Source organism: Lithobates pipiens, unplaced genomic scaffold, assembly GCF_037356315.1.
Source record: "Lithobates pipiens isolate NorthernLeopardFrog02 unplaced genomic scaffold, aLitPip1_a1.2 Scaffold_1, whole genome shotgun sequence".
In the NCBI taxonomy this organism is placed as follows: Eukaryota; Metazoa; Chordata; class Amphibia; order Anura; family Ranidae; genus Lithobates; species Lithobates pipiens.
This window is the reverse complement of record NW_027507685.1, coordinates 146,489,951-146,510,363: the sequence shown is the minus strand read 5'-3', so window position 1 is coordinate 146,510,363 and position 20,413 is coordinate 146,489,951. Positions and strand designations below refer to the sequence as shown.

The window sequence follows — 20,413 nt, the reverse complement described above, 5'->3', positions numbered from 1 at the left end:
TCGATTTTGAAAATGTTAGATTGATAGAGGTGAACGTTGCTTATGTTGTATTGAATGATCGCTATAGCCTTCTGATTAATTGCAAATGAGTTGAATAGTCAAGCCAATGAAAAATCGATGTGTGTATGGCCAATATTCGATCAATAAAGATTCATATCGGATTGTAGAGGGTAAATGCACATTTGAGTAATTGTACTTGGAATGGTTTCATGTTTTGGCATACATTTAATAGTTTGTAAAAATATTTCTTTGTCCAAGCGGTTGCCACTCGTGTACGGGCCAGCCTCATTGGCATTATTAATGATCAGGATTTTGGACTATCTTCGCTCAGTGCAAATATGACGGAGAACAGCCGTTCCGGGACTACCACAATTACCAGCACCATTGAAAACATCCCTCCTTCTATAGGTATGTGCAGACCTCATTTCATGTTGCGTGATGGCTTCACCAAGGGCTTCATCAGCATAGTGTGCAAATGTCACAACTACGACCTTTGATTTACTTGTCTTTAAAGGATAGTTCTTGTAATTCAAAGGGCTGGTTTTGCAAATGATTATTATGTATTCTCCTATCTACACTATCTACAGCTAAAGCTTTGGGCTCCTTTTTAAAGTTTTCTTGTATCTGTTCAGCTCTTGTTAAAAGCTTGATGTCTACAGAGCTCCACAGCTCAAGTTCGGATATGCACAGAAGAGACTGAGCACTGACTCCTCCCACTTCATTCAGCCCAGGTTCACACTTGTGTGATCGCATGTGATTCGTACCTGCATCGCAGGTGCCGATCACATGGGATGTCTGTGCAGTGCGAGTTCAGCCGTACAGTTGTATCGCTGAACTCGCATTGAATTTGCAGAAAAAAAAAGGTGCAGGGACTATTTTTTTTGCCGCACTGGAATCGGATCGCGTGAATGTTCTTACCCATGCAATCTGATTCCTGTCCAAAGCCACAGTTCATACTGCGATCTGTGAACCAATCTGGGGGTGTCATTAACATTGTATTGACAGAGGTTCGCGGAGGGCAATGTAAACTGCTTGTGGGAGAGATGCGATGCGGGAACCGGCGCTATAATCACGCTGGTTCCTGCTTTGCATACGTGTGAAACTAGGCTCAAAGTTCAGATAAAAGACAAGATGTTTGAAAGAAAACAGCTTCTGCTTGTACCCTGTCTTTATAAAATCCATAATGCTCTAGGAATTCTATGCGAAACAGGAGGACCCAGAACAAGGAAAAATTGACTATCTTGGTACTGGCTTAATTAGCATAGATTCAAGTTGTGCAATAAGTAAATAAATAATTTTATTAATACAAAATGAATACAAAATAAAAAAACACATTTGCCAATTACATTATAAAATGCATGATAATCCATGTATATCACCAGTATAATAGTTCCTTGGGGGGAGAGGATCACATTGGGATAATTGTTCACGGATAGCATCTCAACTAGTTTTGCGGCCTAAATACTGCTTTATCAGGAGAATATCTGCAATTTGATTAACAAACAATAAATATCAAAACATTTATAAGATGTACAAAATGTATTAATTTAACAATCAAGGAAAATTGCATGTAAAAGGGGGGAAAAGGAAGGGAGAGCTATGTTGCTTACCCGTATTCTATGTCAGGCATGATTAGAGTCTATGCATCAGTACATACATTACTAGCATCCTGTATATTCAGCTATGTTTATCTCCTTTATCTCCAGGGCAGTACCCCGGAATGCATAATAAGAAACATAAGAAAACAATCTGAACTAAACATCAGTATTTTTTTTGCTGATTAGTATATAATCCATTCAGGGTCTCATCTTTACCACATTTACACCTATATATCTCTGGGCACCATTTGAATCCAACCAGCCCATATTTTTTTAAACTTTTTAGGGCAACCCCTGGAGTTGTAGGTTAGTTTATATTTCTGCAGAGCTCTACTAACCAATTCCACCCAGTAGAAGAGGGGCGGAGGCCTTGGATCCTTCCATTTCAGAGCTAATGCTTTTTTAGCATTAAAAAAAGACTATCCTTAAAGTGGAGTTGCCCCCCAAAAAATAAAACCACTTAAAAATCTTAAAAAAAATCAAAAAAAAATAATTGGCAAAAAAAAAAATTTTTACTCACCTCTAAATACCGGTTGCTAGGGGGTCCCTCGTAGTCTGCCTTCTTCATTGCCCGGGCTGGTGACATCACTTCCCCTCGCGCCGCACATTCACCTGGGACCTGTCACGTGTCCCAGGTGACTGTACGGCGTATCACGGCGCCCTGCGCCGCTCGCGCATGCGCAGTGGGTGCCCGGCTGTGAAGCCACAGCCGGGTGCCCACAGTATGCATGACGGCGCCGCGAGCGGAGCGGGGAGCGAGGGGGGGGCTTCGTTCCCCCGCATCGCTGGAACCCGGGACAGGTAAGTGTCCGATTATTAAAAGCCAGCAGCTGCAGTATTTGTAGCTGCTGACTTTTAATTTTTTTTTTTTAGGGGGTACCCCACTTTAAGAAAGTTTTTTTAGAAGTGGACAATTCCTCTTCCCCAAAATCACACAATAAGCATCTGGCTGGAACACAAATATTTGGAAGGGCTAATTTTTCCTCAAATAATTTTGTGATTGTCGCCCAAAACTTTCCCACCTGAGGGCAGAGCCATACCATATGAAAATAATCCCCTACCTCAGCCCTACACCTAGAGCATTCTGGTTTTTCCACCCTGCCCATCTTGTAAAGATGTGCAGGTGTATAATACACAATGGCGATAATTAAACTGGATAATTTTATCTCTGGCCGAAATTGCTGACCATCGATTCTGGCCAGTCTTTTAATCCCTGATTACTTTTTGGTTCAACATTTTTACCATAATTTCAGTTGTTAGTATGTGATAAAGGCTTTGATATTGTCTTCTATGCCTAAGCCCTTCTATTTTAACATCCCTCACTTACCCTATACATGACCACAGTGAATCTTTGTCTTGGCTGATGCCATTTTAAAACATTTACCAAGCATGGCCTTGCCTTTTTTAGTGATAGGGAGGTGGGCACCAATGGTGGGTTGGAGCAGTGGGCAGGAGGGCAAAGCTACAGTGTTGAGCGGACCTGTTACTGACATCAGCGGACATTGGAAGCAGAGATCTTTTGAACTCTGCCAAGATTTAGTCCACCCTACATTTTGCACAGAACAGCCTAACCAGATACCAGTTGGAAAAGTATTGTCAGGAAACTGATAGGAAGTTTCTGGTCTGCCACTCAGCCATTTCTTTCCCTATCCTGGTGCAATGTATCTTATTACCTAGACTGTGACATCCAACTTTAAAATACAACTCTCAACAGATATCTATAGACTCCAAATAAAAATATTATTCCTAAAGAAATTATATATATATATATATATATATATATATATATATATATATATATATATATATATATGTATATGTATATATATATATATATTTTTTTTTTTTTCTTTTATAATATTGGAAAATCCTACAGTCTGCCTTAAAGATGAACTCTAGGAACAAATGAATATAGCTTTGTGTTAATACATCATATATATTTTTAAAAAGCAGTAAAAGGCCCTAAATTTGACTTAGCATCAGCCTCTTCCATTCCTTATACAGTATTGGAGAGGGAGAAGCAGCACAGAAAGAAAGATCAGAATAACAAGGAGATTGGCATATTAGTCTGCTGCTTCTCATTCATTGTCCAATCACAGCCTGGGGGAGGGACACACCTGTAAGTCTTCCTAAACTGCAGCAGAGAAGAACCAGGTCTCCTGCCCTACCTTTTAGGGCTGTGCTGTATGGCAATGGTGTGTATATCTGAGAACTGGATGGACAGAAATACAAATTCTTTGACATGTAAAACATCTTCTCCCTTATGTGCATGTCATCTGTGTATTTAGCTATTTGCTTGGAGTTCTATATGTGGAGTGGTAATTGTGGATATTAGGGCCAATTCAATAAGCTATAGCAATAATTTTTGTCATAAGGACCCTTGTTGACAACCAATGAGAGATGAAAACAACAGTCACATGGCTAAAAATACAGATTATGGTAAATATCACATGCATTAATGCTTAGTGAATTGAGCCCATTGTGTATCTTGTTTTCCCTGACAGGTCCCTTGATGAGAATGCTGGTGTCTATGATTGCCCCCCTTTACTGGTCTGGAGCTTTCCCCCATGATGGCACTACCAATGGTTTCTCCCTGACTAAGGGCGTCTTCCGCAAAGAGTCTCAGGTGGAGTTTGCAACAGGTGAGCCAAAATTGTCAAGTACCAAAGAGCAGCAATTAGTACTAACCAATCCAAATGATTCATTCTCTGTTACGATTTAACAAACGCTGAGTGGCTGCTTCATGTTGCACAAGCTGGAGAGATGGAGGCATCATAAATAACTTAATAATGATTGCATCTATAACAGACACAAAGCATTAACATACTAACAGTTCTTAGCTTAGTTACTTAGACCTATAGACAGCCAATAGTTGCCTCATTTTGTACGATGTGTTTGTTTTTCAGGTCAGCAGCTGCGAATCACACATATCGCTCGAGGCCTGGATGCTGACGGCACCCTCTGGTTTGACATCGTGATTAATGGATTTGTACCAGACACTGTGGTGTCTTCTGATGTCATTGTCCAGGTATGAGTTATATCCCCAGCTGCTTCCAAAGTATAAAGACACACTGACCACATAGCTCACTGTGCATGGATGCTAGAGAAAGAAGGAGCTGCTGTAGATGCAAGTGGTTGGGCAGGGATAGTGTTATTATCACATATCCCATCTTTAAAGCTGAACTCCAGCCTTGCACTGTTGTAAAGGCTCTTCTGCTGTACTGAAATTGCTTGCTGATTCACTGCACACTGTGAGCTTATGTATGGACACACAGAGCTGGCTCGGGAACGAGAACGCACAAGTTCCCCCATAGTAACCGACTTGCTATATGGCCACTCGGTGGGAGGAGGACTCTGGAGCAACAGTAGGGGACCTGAGAAGAGCAGGGCTGCTCTTTGCAAAACCATTGCACAGAGCAGGTAAATAAAGTGAGGGATAAAAGTATTTTATCCCCTGCTGATTTTGTACGTTTCCCACTGACAAAGAAATGATCAGTCTATAATTTTAATGGTAGGGTTATTTTAACGGTGGGAGACAGAATAACAACAACAAAAAAAAAAACTGAAAAAAAAATTCCAAAAAGTTATAAATTGATTTGCATTTTAATGAGTGAAATAAGTATTTGACCCCTTCTCAAAACATTACTTAGTACTTGGTGGTAAAACCCTTGTTGGCAATCACAGAGGTCAGAGATTTTTTGCAGTTGGCCACCAGGTTTACACACATCTCAGGAGGGATTTTGTCCTCTTTGCAGATCCTCTCCAAGCCATTAAGGTTTTGAGGTTAACATTTTGTAACTCGAACCCTCAGCTCCCTCCACATATTTTCTATGAGGTTAAGGTCTGGAGACTGGCTAGGCCACTCCATGAACTTAAAGCGGGATTCCACCCTAAAGTGGAACCTCCGCTGATCGGAACCCCCCCCCCCTCCGGTGTCACAATTGACACCTTTCAGGGGGGAGGGGGGTGGAGATACCTGTCAAAGACAGGTATTTTCACCCACTTCCGGGCATAGACTCCCACGGGAGTCTACGCCATTTCCTGCCCTGCCGCGCTGTCTGCTGGGACACACACGGGTCCCAGTGACAGCGCGGAGATCTCCTATTGCGCGGCGCGGCTCACGCATGCGCAGTAGGGAACCGGGAAGTGAAGCCGATTCGCTTTACTTCCTGATTCCCTCACCTCGAATGGCGGCGGCAGCAGCCGAGGCCCGAGCGGTCGATCGGCCTCGGCTGCCGGCATTGCTGGAACCCGGGACAGGTGAGTGTCCATTTATTAAAAGTCAGCAGCTGTAGTATTCTTAGCTGCTGGCTTTTAATATTTTTTTTTGGGGCGGAATCCCTCTTTAATGTGCTTCTTCTTGAGCCACTCCTTTGTCTTTGGCCATGTGTTTTGGGTCATTGTCATGCTGAAATACTCATTCATGACCCATTTCCAATGCCCAGGCTGAGGGAAGGAGGTTCTCACCCAAGATTTGATGGTTTCCACCTCCCTTGTTTGATGGTGTGAATGGTGTTCTTGGGGTCATAGGCAGCATTCCACCTACTCCAAGTTGAGTTGATGCCAAAGAGCTTGATTTTGGTCTCATCTGACCGCAACACTTTCACCCTGTTATCTGAATCATTTAAATGTTCATTAGCAAACTTCAAATGGGCCTGTAAATGTGCTTTTCTTGAGCAGAGGAACCTTGCCGGCACTGCAGGATTTCAGTCCTTCACGGTGTAGTGTGTTACCAATTGGTTTCTTGGTGACGATTGGCCCAGCAACCTTGAGATCATTGACAAGATTCTCCCGTGTAGTTCTGGGCTGATTCCTCACCGCTCTCATGATCACTGAAAGTCCACGAGGGGAGATCTTGCATAGAACCCCAGACCAAGGGAGATTGACAGTTATTTTGTGTTTCTTCCAAATGCAAATAATCACACCAACTGTTGTCACACTCTTGCCAAGCTGCTTGGCGATGGTCTTGTAGCCCATTCCAGCCCTGTGTCACAGATCAGCTGTGGAGCTGATCTGTGTCTCACCTTTACTGCTGTAGGTCAGCTGGCACCTGTTGTTCCACTAACTGGTGTTCAGCCCTGTGCACTCTGCGTCTATGGCTATCGCCGCCCCTCACCGGTTGCCTAATATGTTTCCTTCCTGCTACTTCCTGTCCAGCCCCTCATGTGCTTCTCTATTTAAATCCCTTTCAAATCAGCTACTGGTTGCTTGAGCAACATTTGTTTCTGAGCTCCCTTCGTGTAACCTGTTTTACCTGACCTCTCGTAAAACTGATCTCTTGTGTACCAACCCGGCTTGTTCTGATTACGTTGCCTTCGGCCCGCCCTGACCTTGGCTCACTATCCGGCTCTCCTTTGCTTCATCCATCCATCCATCCTTGTCTAACAGTGTCTTCTGGTACTTCCCTAGCGAGCAGGGTGAACCCAGGGGTCGTGACCTGATGTCAGCAAGCAGCTAAGCCCAAACCCTCGTGAGGGGGTCCCTAGTGAATACCGGCTGGCTCTTAGACTTCACGCCCTGGGGGATCCCATGTCACCTGCTTGCCTGTGTGCTCACTAAGTAGTACCGTGAGACCCTGTGTAGGTCTGCAATCTTGTCCCTGACATCCTTGGACAGCTCTTTGGTCTTGGTAACAAACTGAGATTAGCTTTACTCCCTTTAAGAGAGTGCTCCTATTCTCAGCTCGTTACCTGTATAGAAGAGACTTGGGAGACAGAAATCTTGCTGATTGATAGGGGATCAAATACTTATTTCACTCATTAAAGTTCAAATCAATTTATAACTTTTTTGAAATGCGTTTTTTTCTGGATATATTTATTGTTAATCTGTCTCTCCCTGTTAAAATAAACCATTAAAATTATAGACTGATCATTTTTTTTGTCAGTGGGCAAAAATCAGCAAAGGACCAAATAATTTTTTTCCTCACTGTATGACATGTTTGTTATTAAAAATCAAATTGAAGGTTTACATTCACTTTAAGTTAGAAGGCACAGAGGAGGGGTCATTTAAAATAATTCCTGTCTGCAACCATGGCAATGTTTGTTGTATACACTGCAACTACATGGGTGGGGTAAAAAGTTTCAACAGACTGCAAAGTTCAGAAATATTTCAGGGGGTTTACAAACCACAGGCTTCAGAAATGCTCCATTTGTCATGTAGCTCTGGTAGAGAATTTACTTCCCAGAAAAATACGGAGACCTCATGATCATATTATTACTTTTTTCCCCTTGAAGTTGTAATCTAATGATATGTGGTCTGCTTTTATACTGCAGTGTCTATTTTATATCTCCATGTGTAGAAAAGTACACAAGGTGGCTACACCTTTGCTTCTAATCTTTCATGTGAATTTTTCATGTTCAGGAGTTCAGTGAGACATACATACAGACTGGAGGAGGGCAGATAAATGCTTGGTCATCTCCAACTTTCACCACGGGTGCAAGTTACCTAACACTGCGCTGTAACCACACCGTGGAGTATAACTCTACGCTAGGACGTCAACCCAAGCCTACCCAACGAGTGCACATTAGTGCTATCCGATCCTCGTACATTCCTGAATCAGAGGAGCTTCACTTCCAGCTGATGGCCTCCCTCCAAGCAGGTATGACACCTCAGGTCTTTTTTTTACTATAAGCTATTTAATAATAAATGGTGTTTTTTTTTTGTTTTTTTGTAAATCATAAAATGTTCCAGTTTTACAAGCAGGATGAGCTCCATCTAGTACACAAGATTTACTAGTTTGAAGCTGATGTTAAACAGAACTACAGTTAAATTTTTTGAACTTTCCTAAAAGAGTACTGTAGTTTGCTGCACAATACAAAATTGCCAAACACCAAGTCCTGTTTGTAAGAAAAAGGGACCTCAAAGTGCATCCAAAATACAGTATTTGGATAAAATTCCAAAAAAGCCCAGCAGTGACAGCTCACTTTCTGTTTTCTTTGACTGATTTAGGATGTATGATCTTTTATGTCTTCTTTGGATGTTTCTTTTAGGTGCCTGAAAGGGCAATTTGAACATGCAACTTTTCAGCGCCCAGAAAGAATGTATATTTCTCTGTGAATCCCTGTGGCTCTCCCAGCTATCATTTATTCTTGACACTTTATCAATATATTAGAAATGAAACTGCCAATCAGCCTTAACACTTAAAGTGGTTGTAAACCTAAGACATGAAATATGAACAAAGCATATCCCCTCTATAGTGTGTACTTGTCTCAGTCCAGAGCACTAAAACCTAGTACACACAGGCCGAATTTCGGGCGGCATCGGACATTCAGCCCCTGTGTACTGCAGCTGGTATGACAGAAGCCAGCTGTTTGGCCTGGCTTCTATCAAAGGGGCATGACTGAAAGAGGTCTGCCAATCGGCACCCGAACAGCATTAGTACAGTGACTCAGACGTGAGCTATCAATTTTTTTTGTTTAGCCCGCTGGGTTGAACGAAAAAAAAAATAGCAGTGTGTACGAGGCTCAAGTGTTATTTCTGTCTGCTGTCTCCTTCCTCTGCTATCAGTTTTCCTGACACCAAGACAAAAATGGTGGCAGGGGAGGGAGCTCCAGCTGATTGACAGCCTCAGCTCTGTTTCTGTGTGCTGTGTGAATGGGGGGTGTCCATTCCCTCCAATCAGCTCTCAGAGCTCTTCTCACTGATGTAATTCTCCACCCCCTGCTTTTCAGAGCTGAGAGATCCTGTGTAAATTCTGCAATTTGAATGGATGTAGATGGCTGTAAATGAACAGGTACAACTTACAGTGCGTTGAAAAAATATTCATACTCCTTGAATTTTTGCACATTTTGTCATGTTACAACCAAAGACATAATTGTATTTTATTGGGATTTTACGTGATAGGCCAACACAAAGTGGTACATAGTTGTGACATGGAAGGAAAATGCATTTGTATTCAGTCCCCTTGAGTCAATACTTGTAGAACCACCTTTTGCTGCAATACAGCTGCAAGTCTTTTTGGGGATGTCTCTACCAGCTTTGCACATCTAGAGAGTGACATTTTTGACCATTCTTCTGTTGCAAAATAGCTCAAGCTCTCTCAGATTGGATGGAGAGCGTCTGTTAACAGCAATTTTCAAGTCTTGCCACAGATTCTCAATTGGATTTAAGTCTGGATTTTAACCGGGCCATTCTGACACATGAATGCTTTGATCTAAACCATTCCATTGTAGTTCTGGCTGTATTTTTATGGTCATTGTCCTGCTGAAAGGTGAACCTCCACCCCAGTCTCAAGTCTTTTGCAGACTTTTCTTCTAAGGTTGCTCTGTATTTGGCTCCATCCATCTTCCGATCAACTCTGACCAGCTTCCCTGTCCCTGCTGAAGAAAAGCATCCCCACAACATGATGCTGCCACCACCATGTTTCACGGTGGGGGTGGTGTGTTCAGGGTGATGTGCAGTGTTAGTTTTCTGCCACATATAGTGTTCTGCTTTTACGCCAAAATGTTCAATTTTGGTCTCATCTGACCAGAGCACCTTCTTCCACATGTTTTCTGTGTTCTCCACAAGGCTTCTCACAAACCGCAAATGGGACTTCTTATGGTTTTCTTTCAACAATGGCTTTCTTCTTGCCACTCTTCCATAAAGGTCAGATTTGTGGAGTGCACGACTAATAGTCGTCCTGTGGACAGATTCTCCCACCTGAGCTGTGGATCTCTGCAACTCCCTCAGAGTTACCATGGACCTCTTGGCTGCTTCACTGATTAATGCTCTCCTTGCCTGGCCTGTCAGTTTAGGTGGACGGCCATGTCTTGGTAGGTTTGCAGTTGTGCCATACTCTTTCCATTTTCTGATGATGGATTAAACAGTGCATCATGAGATGTTCAAAGCTTGGGATTTTTTTTATAACCTAACCCTGTTTTAAACTTCTCCACAACTTTATCTGTGACCTGTCTAGTGTGTTCCTTGGCCTTCATGATGCTGTTTCTTCACTAAGGTCCTCTAACAAACCGTATAACAAAACAATACCAGCTGTATTTATACTGAGATTAAATTATATACAGGTGTACACTATTTACTAGTAAGGTGGCTTCTGAAGGCAATTGGTTCAACTAGATTTTAGTTAGGGGTATCAGAGTAAAGGTGGCTAAATACAAATGCACACCACAGTTTTCAGATATTTATTTGTAAAAACTTTTGATTAAAAGGGTTTCCAAGCATTGCACCAATGTGAACCCAGCCTTAGGGCTTCACAGAACAGCTGTACTTTTTTACTGAGATTAAGTTACAAATAGTGGACTCTATAGGTGACATATGAAAGCAATTGGTTCCACTAGATTTTAGTTAGGGGTATCAGAGTAAAGGGGGCTGAATACAAATGCACACCACACTTTTCAGATATTTATTTGTAAAAAATTTGGAAGACCATTTATCATTTCCCTTCCACTTCACAATTATGTGCCACTTCGTGTTGGTTTATCACATAAAATCCCATTAAAATACATTTACATTTTTGGTTTTAATATGACAAAATGTGGAAAATATCAAGGGGTGTGAATACTTTTTCAAAGCATTGTATGTGAGAGGATTTGTTTCATCTCTGTGTATCACCAGAGGCCAGTCACTGCACTGGGTATATGTGAGGATTTACAACCGCTTTAGGTTAACCCATTCCTTCTCCATGCATACAGTTAGAATACAGTTAACCTAATTTAACATTTAACCATTTCCCTCCAAAAAATTTAACCAAAACATTATTTTTAGTTTCTTAGAGCATAGAAGGCTCAGAACCAATGACAGCATTTTATTGGTGTCTCTATTTCCTCTGGGAAGACCAATCTCTTCTATTCCTACTGGTGACCATCATCACCACAGCAGTAAGTGATAGGAAACAGAACAGTTGTTACCAGAACAGGTACAGAACGGGGACACTTATTCTGATGACAACTGTCTAAGCCCTTGTACACACGGTCGGACATTCCAATGGACAATGTCCAATAGGACCGTGTTGTCGGATAATCCGACAGTGTGTGGGCTCCATTGGACTGGAGCATCCAACGGACCAAGTTTTCCAGCTGGGCTATAAAATTTTCCGACAACATGATCCAATCGGACTTTGTCCGATCATGTGTAGAGAATTCCGATCGGACAAAGTGCCACGCATGCTCAGATCAAATTCCTAGACCAAAGCTATTGGCTACTAGCCTGAACGTAGTCCCGTCCTAACGAAATAACGTCATCACGTTAAGTACGATCGGATTTTCTGACAACTTTGTCCGACTGTGTGTTTGCAACAGTTTCGGACAAAATCCGTCGGACAAAATCCGACGGATTTGGTTGTCGGAACTTCCGACCGTGTGTACAAGGACTTAGAGGGAATAGACATTTGCTTTTTTTCTTGTAGTCTATAGTGATTTAGGCCCCAGAATACATAGTGCATATGTTTTCAGCACCGTGGTCTGTCCTGAGCTAGTCATATAAATGGGATGCTCAACGCAAAACTCACAATTCAATAGGCCTGCAAAACCTTTGTCTGTTTTTTGGATTCACTGTCTACTAGAAGCTTATTTATTCCATAGTGTTGTAGGCCTCTACCAGGAAACAAAACCTGCATTAGGTAGCACATTAGCCATTACAGATAATGCAGTCCCTTCAGCAACAAATGTTCCCTTCCTTAGACGTTTGCTAGGATCTGCTGAAAAGTAATTCTGTCACATTCATTGTGGGTACAGCTGCGGATCACAATTAGGAAAAAAGTCATGTTCATCTTGAAATTCTCCTCATTTTTGGCCATTTTTATACTGACTGGAATTCAGTTATACATTTAAGTGTTTTCTGTCACCAGGCTTGAATGGAGGAGCGTGTCCTCTGGGCTTCATACAGTCTGCAGACTCGTACTGTACAGGTGAGTGTATATGAGCCAGTAATGTGTCTACATCAGCATTTCTGGAGACTGCTGGTGTGGATAGACACAGAATGTAGGGATACAGTTGGCACATGGTAACCTCCATGTGTTTATCTCTCCTAGATGTGGATGAGTGTCAGATTCACAGGCCATGTTCCCACACCTGTCATAACATCCTGGGCAGTTACTCCTGTTCCTGCCCAGCAGGGTATACCTTGGCAATGGATAACCGTAACTGCAGAGGTAAGCACTGTGATCAATGCTGTATCTATAATGTTCTCCTGGGCTCCAGGCACAGATAATAACCCCAATCAATGCTGTTATTCATTCATTTCTTTCTAAATATATCTAGCATAACTGACTTTGTCTCAATATAAATCTCCTGTGACCCCTTGCACAGCAGCTCTCAGACTGGTACTAATGGCTGCAGGAGAAGTTAACAAAGTAATGGCATATTGGTTCTGCTGCTTCTTTTGTTGTCTAGTCAGAATTCTGGGGGGGGTATGGTATTTTTTGACCAAGTGATGCTGCTGTTAAAGTTGAGGTCAAGAAACTGGCTGTGCTTTGTGGAGCACTACACTTGCTGAACAGAATTACAAATCCTTTGGCAGGTAAAACTGGTCATATACAGTATATGCATTTCTACTTTGTGTATTCCTAGGATTCCGTTTTAAGTGTGGTGATAATGCTTTCATAGCAAAATGAAGACTCACAATTATCCCCTTCTTTCCAACCATTTACTACAGACCTAGATGAATGTAAAATGGGCACCCATCAGTGTCCATCGGGACAAGAATGTATCAACATGCCCGGAAAATACCGATGCCATCTGCGTTGCGGACCTGGGTTCCGACCTAACGCTGAGGGAACAGCCTGCGAAGGTAATAAAAAGATGTCTGTGTCTGTCTCCACTAGGATTATTTTGCTCTCCGATTTCCTCCTGCTAACCCTGGTGGCTGCAGGGATAGCAGGCTGACCATTTTTTTTCCAAATAACTTTTTATTGAAAGTTCTATCGTTTTACAAGCAACAAAAAATAAATAAAAGAAAACACAAAACCATCTAAAATAACATATGCCTCATCATAGTGTACAATGGAGGTCATACATTTCCACACTAATGACAAATTGAGAATCAGCATCTGTACAAAGGCACATAATTAACAATAAAGCCATAAATCAGTAAAGCATTAAGTTCAGAAAGAGAGTATCCTTACTCATGATAACCATTAACGTTCCGGGGAGCATTGGATATTGCCCATTATACATCACAAAGGATGGTAAACGTGGGAGCCATACTATTGCTAAGCCCTTATCTAAAAACAAACATATTTCTCAAAAAACGTACCTAACCACTGTGTGTCACTGCCACCCATATCCACCACTACAGCATCGCAGACCATGTCAAATTAAATTTTAACCATCAATTCGGTTAACATTGTAGTATCTACAAGGACACTAAGGTCAATAGTGCTAGACCTGGAATCTGCAACCAAGGGTCCCATCGTTTATTTAAAAAAAAGGAGTCCCTCCATGCCTTAAGATATGCCTTTCTTAAGCAGGGTAGAGTGAACCTGCATACACCGCTTGACCAATTTAATTCATACTTTTGTCTAGCCTTGTTCCCTCAGTGATTTTGATCCAGTGGAGAAATGAAATTCCTCAAGGCAGGTCTTTCACAGGGCTTCCTCCCATTCCACATTCCTGCAGAAGCTTCGATCAGGCTCACCCGGTTGACCATATTAGGTCAATGATGTCAATACCATTCCAGCCCCTTCTTTGTACATCAGCTGCAGGTCAGGGAATCCCTGCCCTCAAGCAGCTCATTGGCCCATGGATGACAGCTGACTTCTGGATTCAGAGGTTCAAACAAACGGAAACTCGACCCCTAAATTAGAACAGTAGAGACCCAGAGTAAGTAGGCAGCTGAAACATTTCCTTTAAAAGTCAAGTTTGGCCACATCCCACCCAACCTCCTAACCCCCTACGTATTGGTCTTTTAATGTAAGGTGGAAATGGGTGAAGCAAGGGCAAGCTAGACGTCCTAAAAGAAACGTCCACATTTGCCTATAACTTCACCTGCCGAAATAGTTGGAATTACAGATGGGTTCTACATGGAGGCCTGTATTGAAGATTACCTGTTCTTATACATTTATTCTTCATGTGCTCAGCAGGAATTTTTCAAGCTTCACTTTAACGCAGTCACAGTCACAGTCAGGTTAATCTTAACAGTTTTGTTGAAAAAAAAAAACAGTTTAAAATGCTGAATGGCTGAAACTCTAATTACACACATTTATGAGTTCAAAATATGTCTCCTTCCGTGTGTTTAGGATGACAGTTTATATTTTCTATTCCTATGCTTTCTCTTGGAACACCTGTCATGCTGTGGACATTCCATATCGTGGATGTACCTTGTACATATGGGTACTGATGAGTAATGTGGTAATCCACATAATAATTCACCTTAATGTTCTTGTCTTCTAGATATCGACGAATGTGCCCAGTCCTCTCCATGCCAGCAGAGGTGTCTCAATACCATTGGCTCTTATAGGTGTGCATGTGATCCAGGATTTGAGCTTAAAGGCACACGTTGCATAGGTTAGTGATCTTCATTGCATACACTGTTTATTTTGTAGGCTACTGTTGCTGCCTTTATGGGGGTTGGAGCATGTAAAATCTGGTACAGCTCTACATAGAGATGTGCAAACATATATAAATCAATACACCCTTGCCAAAGTGATTAAATTAAATTAGATGGCAGCTGCTGTTCCAAAATTGATAAGTGAATTGCTAAATGTGCACAAACCTAATGTACAAACAGCGCTTGCCAATGCCACATAAATAAAAATAAATTATGAACTGCGTGTACTTGGTGCAAACTTACATTTGTACTCGGAGTCACTCTGTGGATAATGAAGAAAGGAACAACGAGCAACAAGGAAACAAAAGACCTGAAGTGTGCCAGGGTCACGTGGTCAGTATGCCTAAAAGGGGGCATACCCAAATATGAAATGTAATGAATGAAAATAAAAGAAAAAGGGAATGGGTGGGTGGACCCACGTCCACAAGGAGGAGGCAGAGGAGGGCAGGCTTTATGCAGCCTGACTCCTCCTACAAATACAGGCTTAACCTGCGGTCAGCCTTACACTTGTACTCGGAGTCACTCTGTGGATAATGAGGAAAGGAACAACGAGCAACAAGGAAACAAAAGACCTGAAATGTGCCAGGGTCACGTGGTCAGTATGCCTAAAAGGGGGCAAAAAATAACCCAGTAGGAAGAAAGCTCAACAACCAGATGACACAGTGAATAACGTCTAACCTGGGGCAGCGGCAAAAGAGTTATGTATTTGTCCGCAGAGAAGGAAGCGCTAGGAAAGGCAGTAGAGGACCAACCCAGCGTTAGACAAATGATACACACACACGCACTTGCTTCAACCCAACACCATGCACCACACCTTGCCAGGCTCCAGGGACCTAACAACAGTGCCGCTCCGAAAGCCACATCCCGCGAGCATGCAGATGTAACAGAAAAGGCTGGGGTGCCAACTAGTAGATTGACTAAAGTAAGTGAGACCCTGGGCCAGAAGCACCACTCCCCTGGCTTCAGTAACCACAAATCCAGCTCTAGTACCCCCTTGAGCCCCAACCCGGTGACCAACGCCAAAAGGAGACCTGAGAGTACGTGAACGTCATAAAATAAACCCACAATGGAAAGTCAGCTGAGCACAGCAGGGAGTCCACACCGCTGGAACCCTGGATGGCTTCAAACGAAAGTGCAGAAAATAAAACAAACCTGACGGATCATTAAGCATGAAATGCTGCGACTTAGCTCGATACGCCCAAAAAGTGCTAAGGGCTGATACAAGCTGGAGGAGGCAAAAAAAGAAACTAAAACAAAACAGAAAAGCAAAAAGGAACTAGATGTTTGACCATCAGGACTGGAAACCTGACCTGGACATGCCCAGCAGTTTCACGGGCCTCCCTGGAATTTAAAACAAACCCCAATGATCAAGGCTGCAGTGCGAGCCAAATGGAAAACCAATCTACCACAACTGGAACTGAAAAGAAAGTGCGACACTGGAACCTGCTTCTGAGACCCGAGCCTACAGATACTGGCCCGGGCCCAGAGAGGGCCCCGGGACCCACGAAAAGCCCCTGTACCAGAAGAAGCTGCGGATCAGCGAAAAGCCGACTAACCAATCGTTCTATACCCCAGTGCAACTCCTGGCCGAAAGCAGCTAGGAAATTTAAAGATAGTGAGGAATGGCACCCAACTGATCGGGAACACAAACTAGCGAGAGAACCAAGATCAGACAAAGAAAACCTGCGACAAGAACGAAACCTGCGATAAGGAAATGTGACTGAACGAGAAACCTGAGTAGCGTGATCTGATCACCGTGAGCGGCATAAGAACCGAGGCTGCTAGAAAACACGACCCGCCTAGGAAAAAAAACGATAAAACCACAAGAGAAAACCCTGGGGGAACACAAGAGAAAAACCCTGAGGGTACACAAGAGAAAACCCAGGCAAGCAAGAGAAAAAACCTGGAACGCGATAGAGAAAAACCTGGAACGCGATAGAGAAACCTGGAACGCGATAGTGAAACCTGGAACGCGATAGTGAAACCTGAAACGCTAGAGAAACCTGAAACGCTAGAGAAACCTGGAAAGCGAGAGAAACCTGGAAAGCGAGAGAAACCATAACAATGCACGAGAAACCGTAGTTGCATGAACCTTCAACTGTACCACGGGAATACGTCAGAACCACGGGAATACGTCAGAAAACGCTATAAAGACATGGGGAAACGTCAGAAACATGGGAAACGCAAGAAGTTGCATGAGACACGTAAATTACATCTGATACGTAAATTACATCTGATACGTAAATTACATGAGAAATGTAACATGCCTGAGAACCATAAATGTGTAAGAACTGTACATCGTTCAAAAACCACCAACTGCCTGCGAAACGCACGAGAAACGCAATTGCATGAGAAACCGTAAAATTGCATGAAAAACCATCAATCATATGAGAAACAACAACTTCATAAGAAAAGTAAAACACATGAGAGACCCAAATCGCATAAAAACAAAATTGCGTAAGAACCGTAAGCACCCGACGTCCACAAGGAGGAGGCAGAGGAGGGCAGGCTTTATGCAGCCTGACTCCTCCTACAAATACAGGCTTAACCTGCGGTCAGCCTTACACATACCAAATAGTGATATAAAACAAAAGGGGGACTGTTTAGATAAACACACCCCAGACTATAAAAACATTACATGCCCAAAAATTAAAGTCCAAACAATTGCATGATGTTAAATAAAAATGTGAATAGATGGTGAATACATAAAGTCCCCAAAAAAACATTTAGAATAATCCAACGAAATGGATATTGTGTAGATATAAACTCACCAGATGTTGTAGATCCCCCTGCCATAAGGAAAGAAGGCTCATCAAGGGCTTGTGGGGTCTCCCCAAGCACCTTGGATCTTATTGAGCAAATTCCTCTGATCTGCCCCTTGTCAGAGTGGGACATATCAAGAGGGCCATGACCTCTTTAACTAAAAAGAAGGTCAAATGCGCTAAAGTGGTTAGGTCTTGGAACTTGCTCGGTTGTTAAAAATAAGTCAGTCTTCCTCTCCTCCTCTCCATCATGATAGCCCATTGAAGTCAAGAAAAGAGGGGGAACCAATAACGTAATACTTTTTAATTAAAAGTAATTTAAAAACAATACAAATGCCTGCTTACATAAGTAGGTGCCTTGTCTCGGCACTGAGGATTGTCCACATCAAGAATGGAGGGAACCGTCACTGCCCGGATCCCTCCATTCTTGATCTATTATTTATTTATGTGGTATTAGCAAGCGCTGTTTGCACATTAGGTTTGTGCACATTTAGCAGCTCTACATAGAAATAATTCATCTGATCCCACCAAATTTTGATCAGTGTATAGCTAGTTTAATAAAGATGCAAAGGGTGCCATGTAACATGCAACAAGTTTGTCTAAAACTTCCACCAAGCTCTATGTTGACTTTGTCGAAGGCTGTGAACTGACTACAGGTGCAGGGGGGATGGGATTCCAGGAAATCCTTAAAAGAAACCCTTCATTTTAAAATCCCTAGTCCTAATGTAAACCCTCAACTAACCCTATAAACCCTAAGAGATTAATTAAATCCCCTAAAGCCTGCATTGGCTGGTTCAATAGAAACCAGCCGTCATTTGGCCCCTGTGTACTGCGGCCGGTCTGACAGAAGCCAGCTGCTTGACCGACTTCTGTCAAAGGGGCATGGCCGAAAAAAAAGGTCTGCTGATCAGCTTTCGGTCAGCACTCTCAACCAGTGGCTGAGAACGCTGACCGGAGTGTTCTGGCTGGGGGGGGGGGGCCTCTCTCTGTCAGAACACAATAGAACAGTGGGGGAGATCGCTATACTAACATTGGATAGTTAGTACAGCGGCTCTGACCGAAGCTGTCAGTTTTTCTCGTATCGCGAATGAAAAAAAAACCTTGTAGTGTGTACTAGGCTTAACACTAAGCTAATTTAACCCCTTTTGAAGTGTACTTCACTTTGCTAGTGCTGAAGCTGTCAATAATAAGAGGGCACAGTCCATTACGTAAAACTCATTATCCATTCAGGAAAAATTCCAATCTATACAAATCTAATTTGTGTGATTTCTAAGATCAGAAATATGCACATCTCAGTTGCAGAGCGGGGTCAAATACTATTTTCTTTTATTTGAAGCAGATGTAAACCTAAATGCTGGTTTCACAAAGCTAGGTTGGGAATCCCCCCCCCCAAAAAAAAATCAAATTAGAGAGCAGTATGGCTTTTGTCCCAGGTCACAGGACTACCTTGCTCTTTCTCTGTTGAAAATTGCTTGGGTGGTGGGCAAGAAACAAGTTGCCCTGCCGTAAATTGCAATGACAGGAGGAGCCACTGTCAATCAAACACTCTTATCCAGTGGCGGCCCGCCCATAGGGGGCGCCCGGGCGCCGCCCCACCTCTCCCTAGGTGTTAAAAAAAAAAAGTATCTTCTTGTAGCTGTTTTGTTAGCGGAGGAGCCCGGCTTTCTTCCTCGCCGCCGGCCTCTTCTTCCGACTTCGGCGGTCTTGTCGCCGCCGCCGCCCGTTCTTCTTCTTCTTCTTCTCCTTCTTCTCCAGTCGCCATGTGACCAACCCATGTGACATCAACCCATGTGACACCGCCCCATTGTCCCTATATAAGTGGCAGTGCAGCGCGTCCCTGGCATTCCGGCCAGGGAGATCGTCGAGGCAACATCTCCTGGAGAAGAAGAAGAAGAAGAACGGGCGGCGGCGGCGGCGATAGAAGACCGGGCCACCGCCTGTAAAAGAGCTATAAGAAGGCGCGGTGGCCCGGCAGAAGAACCGAAGAGGGGGACAAGACCCCCGAAGTCGGGAGAAGAGGCCGGCGGCGAGGAAGAAAGCCGGGCTCCTCCGCTAGCAAAAGAGCTACAAGAAGATAGCGGAGGAGTCCGGCGAGAAGACCCCCGAAGACGGAAGACCCCCAGAGCTGTGCAATAAAATATTTTAACCCTGTGTTGTGTTTTTTTTTGTACTTTTTTCACAGGTGAATGGGTAGGGGTACATTGTACCCCATACTCATTCACATAGGGTGGGGGGCCGGTATCCGGGGCCCCCTTATTAAAGGGGGCTCCCGGATTCCGATAAGCTCCCCGCCCGCAGACCCCGACAACCAACGGCCAGGGTTGTCGGGAAGAGGCCCTTGTCCTCATCAACATGGGGACAAGGTGCTCTGGGGTGGGGGGGCCGCACGCCCCCACCACCCTTCAGATTACATAAGGGGCGTGTTTTATGAGAAGTGGGATGGGCCAAAATGATGGGCGGGGTCGTGATGGGCGGGGTCTGGCTCCCCCCCATCCAAAAACTTCACCAGCCGCCACTGCTCTTATCTGCCCCGTAAGGTGATGTTGGAGTCTGACGTGGCAGAGAAAGCTG

General features: G+C 43.4%; 1 protein-coding gene across 1 annotated transcript in view; it reads left to right on the top strand.

Annotated features, from left to right (window-relative positions):
- HMCN2 (hemicentin 2) overlaps positions 1 to 20,413 on the top strand; it is a 361,882-nt gene that overhangs the window by 328,672 nt on the left and 12,797 nt on the right. The window contains exons 77-84 of the mRNA XM_077478193.1: positions 259 to 408; positions 4,103 to 4,240; positions 4,505 to 4,626; positions 7,959 to 8,196; positions 12,382 to 12,441; positions 12,565 to 12,684; positions 13,188 to 13,322; positions 14,924 to 15,037. Of these exons, the coding sequence (XP_077334319.1) occupies positions 259 to 408; positions 4,103 to 4,240; positions 4,505 to 4,626; positions 7,959 to 8,196; positions 12,382 to 12,441; positions 12,565 to 12,684; positions 13,188 to 13,322; positions 14,924 to 15,037 (1,077 nt within the window). The remainder of the gene's footprint in view (positions 1 to 258; positions 409 to 4,102; positions 4,241 to 4,504; positions 4,627 to 7,958; positions 8,197 to 12,381; positions 12,442 to 12,564; positions 12,685 to 13,187; positions 13,323 to 14,923; positions 15,038 to 20,413) is intronic.